The 7,530-nt window shown below is 37.0% G+C and overlaps 1 protein-coding gene across 1 annotated transcript; it reads right to left on the reverse strand.

Moving 5' to 3' along the window:
- LOC110058589 (LIM and SH3 domain protein 1-like) lies at positions 1-7,527 on the reverse strand. The gene is made up of 6 exons (XM_020765242.2): positions 7,393-7,527; positions 7,172-7,266; positions 5,041-5,125; positions 3,569-3,737; positions 2,996-3,132; positions 1-1,461 (listed from the first exon to the last, which is right to left on the reverse strand). Exons 1-6 carry the CDS (start codon positions 7,459-7,461, stop codon positions 1,291-1,293), a joined length of 726 nt encoding a protein of 241 aa, XP_020620901.1. The 5' UTR covers positions 7,462-7,527; the 3' UTR covers positions 1-1,290.
- Between the last annotated feature and the right edge of the window lie 3 nt (positions 7,528-7,530).

The raw sequence follows: 7,530 nt of genomic DNA on the forward strand, positions 1-7,530 counted from the left end.
TAGCATAAACATCTCTTTATTATGGACAGTATTTTGCTCCACAACACAGTGATCAAGTCAGATACTTTTCCTGTCCTTTCACTATTTAATTCAATTGTTTTCTCTTAGCTTTCTTGTCAGCTACAACATGCAACAGTAACAGTTTAAGCCAAGGTGATAAATACAATGGAAGGCAATAAAAAATCAGACTTAACAGCAGCAAGTTGACACTTTTTAGATACAACTTGATGATTGTTAACTTGTTAGGCAGAAACTTCTGCAGTTTCTGCAATCTTCAGAGAAAATGTTACCGAGTTTAAATGCTCATTCTAACAAATTGAAAGCAGAGGTTTCTGCCAAAACAGGTTTAAAAATATTTAACTGATGTGTTGTACCTAAAAATCACTTCAAAGATGATAGAAAGCCAGATAGATATCAGTTTAATATTATTAACAAGGTTGACTACCAGCGGTTGAATTTATCACAAAGACAAACCAAAACCAGCAAAGTGACTTTGATCCCTTAATACTGAAAGCCCATGCCTCCTCTCAATAGTACACTTCTGTGGCACAAAGGGTCAGTATTAGAGAGTCAATAGTACTTTTTTCTGTTTCCTTAAGTCTTAATAGTTTTCTCGCAGAAAACTATCGACCTACAGATTGAGTCACAAGTATTTCAGATGTGAGCCCCTCACTTCTTCTTCTACCAGTCAGCATAAGGTAGGGTGAGTGTTTTGAGATCAGGAATAGTTTGAAAGTAAAGAGATCCATGCTGTTATTCTCAGATGTGCCTTGATCTGAGGGACCCTCATATTTCACTGCCAGATAAACACCTCCAAATTCAGTGTTTCCAGTAATACTCAGCCCCTCCACTTGGTGGGTATATGTTGACATGATTCAAAATTAAGACCTTTAAAATAAGTTCTCATTGGTCTCTTGTATTTGTTCTCTGAAAGGTGTTGCGAGGCAGACACCCAATTCACATCTTATCGAAAGCATTGCTGACCGTATAACATGTACTTTCATTTCAAGGTGAATGTGAAACTTCAAAAATAATGATAACGGTTATGTCATAACCATCATACAAGCATACATACACTAAAGATAACTATGATTTTGCTTGTTTTCGGACTCTAAAGAACAAACGTGAGGCCCAAAACACTTCAAAATGAATTAAGTTTGTTAGTTAAGAAATTCTACTGACACAGTTGCAAGGTTATCAAAAGTTGACCTCGTGATTCCACAATGTTCCTAGTCAATGGAACAAATTTATTAGGCACAGTCTGTGGCAAAATGAAGCTTAGTTCAATGCTCATACTCTCTCCACGTAGTTTGATGGCAGCATTCCATACTGCCCTGTTCTCTCCACTCGCCCTTCCATCCACCCATCGTCAATCACCGTCACTTCACTGATAAGGTCATCTTCCACAAAGCTGACCTCATCATCATCAGCAGCACTGTAATCGTATAACGCACGATATTTCTGTAGGTAGGAAAACATTACATAGCATTAGGCAATGGCCCTTATTCTAATTTTAGCAATGCAATGGATCTCATGTTACACTTCTTATGACGATTTTTGCAGTTTTTTTATTATTATTTTTTTGTTGTTGTTGTTGTTGTTGCAATATCTTACATTACATTACATACAAAAATTACCTACTACTTACAACGTCAATGTAACTTACAATTTATCGATACTAACAAAACTTACAATACTAACATTATTTACAATTTTTAATATCTTACATTACAATTTGTTAATATCTTTCATGTTAGCTACAATAGGAGGCTTTCTCACATATTAATTTGTGACTTAGATTTATGTTTCTCAATTTTAATTTTGTTTGTCAGCATCGCTAAGAAAGCATCGAAATAAAACTCTTCTTCTTTTCTTGAGGCAGTATATAAATAATTTTTGGCTATAATAATGCAGAGGTTTAAGCCAAGATGACGAGTGAAGTTATCTGTCACGCCATACATTGTTTCATTTTTATCGAGAGTGATCGTATCCCCGTTTTTGGAGCTCCACCAATTAGTAAAGAACGATTTTTGCAGTGTAATGCAAATTAGTCATGCAGTTTGCCACAGAAATACATGCAAAATTCACAGAAAATTGTCTCATTTAAGGAACATGGATTTCATCACTATGTTAAGTTTGAAATATAATTAACTTTGATTGTTAATTCCACATCCATTTATCTTTGTATAAGAGTTCCTACATATTTCTAAAGCTAAGAATATTTTCTACTACATCTGTCAATCATCAGGCTAGCTTATAATGCAATGTATTTTTCCTACCTCACGTAAGTCATGACTCCCACATGTTCGTCAGGGTACAAAGAAAATAGTTATAGATACAGTTACTGTAACTATAATCATGATTCAGTGTTGGAAATTAGCGCTCGCACGCTTGCCAATGCAAGTGTTAAAAGTGTCAGGCAAGTGCAAATTATCGATTGCTCACCCGTTTGGCAAGTATGATTTTCATGTTTGGAATTATTAAAGCTAAATTTTTATTTTCCATTTTTCTTAAAATCTCTTTTATCTTTCGAGATTGCCAACTTGGTGTTTCATAAATAGACAAAATGAAATACTACTTTCTCGCAGTGACAATTTACATAACGGAGGCGCCTTTTATGAGGACCAGAACAAAAAAGCTCAACACCAAATGGCAAGCTGGGCACCCATGATTACAAGATACTGAAAAAAAACAGATGGTTTATTGTGAATCATTGCTGAGATTTTCTTTGGAGGGGTGGCAGATTGTTCTGGGAGAGTGAAAATTACACTAGGCAAGTGGATTTTGAGAGTCACTCACCTAAATGGTGAGTGCTGTCAAAATTTAGTTTCCAACACTGTGATTTATCCAATAGATAGAGTTATCTATTGGATGCAAACTTTTGAACAACTGGGCACAGTTGCAATAGCCCTGAAAGCACTAGTACATGATTCTAATAACTACTAGTGTGATAGCGAGTACATCCAAGCAATTATGAAATGTTTCTTTCACTAACCGGCCCACTTGTCACTGGTGCGGCAGTTGGCATACTTGGCGCTGGTGGTTCTGGTTCACGTGGAGGTTGGCGAACTTGCTCAGTTGCCATGGGATGTTCCTGAGACAAACGCCGCTGATTTTGGATTTGTTTCACTTCTAACAAATGCCGCAAAGAAAGAAAATAAATCAGTAATGTGTATAAATACATGTTTCCATAGTAAATTTCACCACACTGGGACAATAGGAAGCTTTTGGGACACAGAGCTAGATGGCAAGTTAAAGTAAAATGTTCTCTTTGAAAAAAGAAATGGGAGCTTTCCAATCCATTGTTGGAGGTGAAGCACAGCTGAATGCAGGGCTGTCATTAAGTTTTGAGCACCCATTGGTTTTCACACCCATAACAAACTTGTTAGTGAAATTCCCAGGTGAATTTTATCAACAGGCAAGTTCATCTGTAACAACAAGGGTTTATCAAGGATACTCAGTCCTAACAGGTGTCATGGGTTACGGCCCTTAATGACAGTCCTGTGAATCAGGAACAACCACTTTGCTTTCCTAAGTTGTTTCTTCTCAAGATGTAATCAATCCCTACCAGCCTCTGAACGTTGCTGAATACCAAGGCGACTTTGCCCTGATGAGTGTTGGGTATAGGCCACTTGACTGGCTATTTTACTACTCTGCTGGGCTCTCTTTGTCTCTGGATCATCAGCAACTGCTGTGTAATGTCCCTTCTGTGCTTCAAAGTCTTTGTGATATTGAATCTAGATCACAGGGAGAAAGACATTGAGTCATAAATATCTCATCAATAACATCTGGGGTTGACCTTTCTTCAGTTTTATGATTGAAATTGTATAATATAAAATATTGAGCTATTTAGCAATTTGATGTTAATAAAGGTGAATTATTACAGACGTTTCATTAAAGTTTTCAGCAGGAGGGTAACTGGTTTTAACAGGCAGGCAAAACTATTTTAATGATACTTTGAGAGGTCAAACCAGGCGGGCAAAATCATCCTCACAACCAGTCAATCTGCCCAGTCTCCAGCCCTTAATTTAACGAAACCCTTGTTGTTAACTGTCTCATGTAGCAAATTTCTGGAGCTGTAATTTGCACATTCCCACAGGTCTACCACTCAAAATGTCAGCTTCACAAAATTGCAATGGCGGTTAATTTACCTTTGTCAACTTTATGTTGATAAAGAGCTAAGTGTTTCACTTCCCTACCAATGCAGCACAAATATTTAAGAAACTCTCAACTTTGCTCATTATATAATACAGCTGAATATCTTTCCAAGGCAGTTTTATTTATAAAAGGAAAAAACAAGCTTATAAGTTCAAATGCCCAGCCATATTACTGCTGAATACAATATTGTAGTACAATAGATTGTTTTCACATGACGTCATCACTTTCTAAAATCCAAAACAAAAGAGCCAGCAAAGTTTTTGTCCTCATCAGGCACAAGGGGCGGTATATTTATATCTGTTTACAACTTTACAGCTCAATAACGTGCTTCGTTTGGAATTCAGAGCATTTTGAATTTCAGAGTTATGGAGGTGCGTGACACAAGGCTATGATCAAGTTTGTCGAAAACTATATACTTATCCCATGATTTTTGAGCCTTTTTAGAAGTTAAAGCATTAGGAAAAGTGCTTATGTAAATGCTTGTTTGATCATTACTGATAATCAGTCGCCTAGATAGCCAAAGTAAGTTCCAGATGTTTATACTATTTTCGGGCCACCATATTGGTGTACCACGGAGGTACACCAACATGGCGTTTTCACACTGGGCTCTGTAAATATCGGCAAAACATTTCGACAAATAACTGAACTTTGGGGAAATGCACAGGCCTAAAACTTGGAGAAGTGGCTTATTTAGTTATCTTCTTTAACATCATAGTTTCATAGCTTTTTCCACCAGATGGTTTTCGATTTATTTTTTTATTGCTTGACAGTGAAAACGATCTATACTTTGGCAATAAACATTTGCAGGTCATGCTCAAACTGTGAGGCTGCAAAATTGACAAATGCAGTTGTTAGACTACCAACCAAAAAAAAACCACTCACATTGCTCTGTTTCTTTGTATTTTGTGCCAGTCGTAAATTCTCCGGAGTATCAGCAACTGTTGTAAATTTTGTGGTGGGATAATGCCTGAAAGAAACAGTTTTTGTGATTAGTAATAAGCAAAGAAATAAAGTTGAAGACTTCTGGTGGTTTTACAGCGTAAACATTGCCCCAAGACTTATAAGGTTGACATAAGAGCATCATACCCTACACAACTGTTAACATTTCAGATTAATACTCATTTAAAGGCAGACGTTAACAATAAGTTTCTGTGGGCTTATCAGCCTACAATATGCCAAGTGTTTAAAACTTTGTGCTTAACCAAAGCTTTCGTCTTGCAGGGCGGATGCATGTTTCACAATCTTCAAGCTAAAAAGAAAAAAAATCAAAATTCGGGAGATCCCCAAAGTTACCTTGAAGACCTCAAAAAATTGTTAAAAGTGGAACTCCACCGATTAAACCACAGAAATGTGACAAACATCAAAAAATGTTTCCCTGCAAATGCTCAAAATTGGCCAGAATAAGTGTGAAAAATGTACTTTGCGTGCTTTCTCTCATATCCGGAGGATTTGATATCCCATATGGGAGGCAGGGAGAGTCATTCTGTATTTCGGAGACTCCCAAATAATCTGGGAGAGTTGGCATAGATGTAGTAGGAGCATTTTTCTTCTTAGTTAAGTATTTTGAGTTCGAAACCATATAATACAACTGATTATTTAACTGCTCAGCTAATGAGTGTATGGTCTTCACATTTAATAATGCCTCATTTTTTTTCTTTGGTAGTTGTATAGGAAGTTGGGGTAAAATAACGTTAACTTTAAGAATTTTGTGATATAAAAAGATCAAGTTGCCAAGTTTTTTCTTATTTTTCAAGTTTCTTCCTGTGTTTACTTGCCAATGAACTGAAAATTCTTGGGAATTAAAAGGTTAAATAATATGATGACCTTATAACATTTCTCCATGTAAACAAGCCTTTTAAGACCTCAAATTTTCAACATGTGCGACAACCCATGTACGCGTAAAATATCCTTATTCATGGGGATTTGAGTGGAAAATAACTGGATTCAAACGATAACGTTTCACATTGAAGCCTTAAATTTCAATGAGCTATTATTACTAAAGATTGTAATCTCTACATTATGTAAACAAAGACATGTTGAATATTCTTTACCCAAGATCAATAAAAACTACAGCTGTACTATTATTTATTCATTAAATCAGCTGATGAAACCATTACTTATTTATTTAGTATTCGTACTAGACGCTACAACACATTTACTATGCGAGATGAGGAAATTCCTTCAATGCTCACTCCGAGGTCGACAAGGAGATTTCTGTAATAGCCATCTTTCCTCACATCGGTCTTTCATGTTCTTCACCGCAAGTTTATCTTCGACAATCTCATAATGGCTTGCAATAAAATTTAGAGAGCGTTAACTAAATTACAGCTTGTCAATTTGTAGGTGCAGTACTTATTCGCTATTCGATCCGCAAAAAAATCACCTTTCACCTCAAAATAAATGCAAAGGAATGACAAGAAACCATAGGGTGTGACGATTGAGCGATGCTGTGTGTACAATACAAGTATTGTGTAAATATGTGTTCTTCTGATGCACGATCGCAAAACAGTGGCTTAGCTACAATTTTCACAGCTGTGCACGAAAGAAGCTTTCAGCAACGCGAAATAAAAGGAAAATTATTGGTATTCAGCGCGTGACTACCTAATTAGGTTTCGCTGATCCAAAATCACACGAACTCGTAAAGATATTCATTCACGTTCGATACTGGACTGCGGAAACCTTAACGAACAAGACACGAGCTATCTAATTAGCCAAAAGGGTAATCAATGCAGCAATGCTATCAAGGTTACGCTTTATTAATCGTTGGACAGCGACGCGGTGAAAATGGCTACTTCTACGTAGGGATCTACAAAAGCAAAATGGTCGATTCTACGATATTGTTGTAAGCGAGACTGGAAAACAGAATCCAACACGGATACACGCAAGATTAGCTTCGTGCACACACAGGGAGTCTTAACGGTTATTCCTATGCAAATGTCAAATGCATACATAATAACATTTAAGATGACACCACTCTGCAAGAGTGCCAAAGAACTACAAAGTTACAACTCACGCTTGACAGTAGGGATTTTTATCGTATCCTTTGTAGTTCTTCATCGTTAAAGTCATCTTGCAAATCTCGCAGGTGAAACAGGTCTTGTGCCAGTACTGAATATCACAACACAGGAACAGAATATCAGAAAGGAAACGAATCAACGCCACGAAAACCAAAAATTTATGCTGGCTAGCTGAGTTAAACGAGGCCTACTCCCAACATGGGACATGACACTTCACCTTGTCAAGGCAGTTGAGCTTTTCCATCGGATAGACAGTCTTGGTACATCGAGCACACCGCGGGTTCATCTTGGAAGATTCTAAAATCAGCACAAAACAGTTCTCGACTATCCAAACTGGCGCAGAACGCCGTACTAC

The sequence above is a fragment of the Orbicella faveolata genome, unplaced genomic scaffold (assembly GCF_042242905.1).
Source record: "Orbicella faveolata isolate gen_17 unplaced genomic scaffold, um_ofav_v1 contig_13, whole genome shotgun sequence".
NCBI lineage: Eukaryota > Metazoa > Cnidaria > Anthozoa > Scleractinia > Merulinidae > Orbicella > Orbicella faveolata.

What these genes read in the sequence shown, in the direction of transcription:
- LOC110058589 (XM_020765242.2), bottom strand. Translation starts at nt 7,461, where the DNA reads ATGAACCCGCGGTGTGCTCGATGTACCAAGACTGTCTATCCGATGGAA. An exon ending in ATACAAAGAAACAGAGCAAT is followed by an intron (nt 3,738 to 5,040) that starts GTGAGTGGTTTT and finishes CCTGTGATCTAG; the next exon opens with ATTCAATATCACAAAGACTT. An exon ending in CACCAGTGACAAGTGGGCCG is followed by an intron (nt 1,462 to 2,995) that starts GTTAGTGAAAGA and finishes TCCTACCTACAG; the next exon opens with AAATATCGTGCGTTATACGA.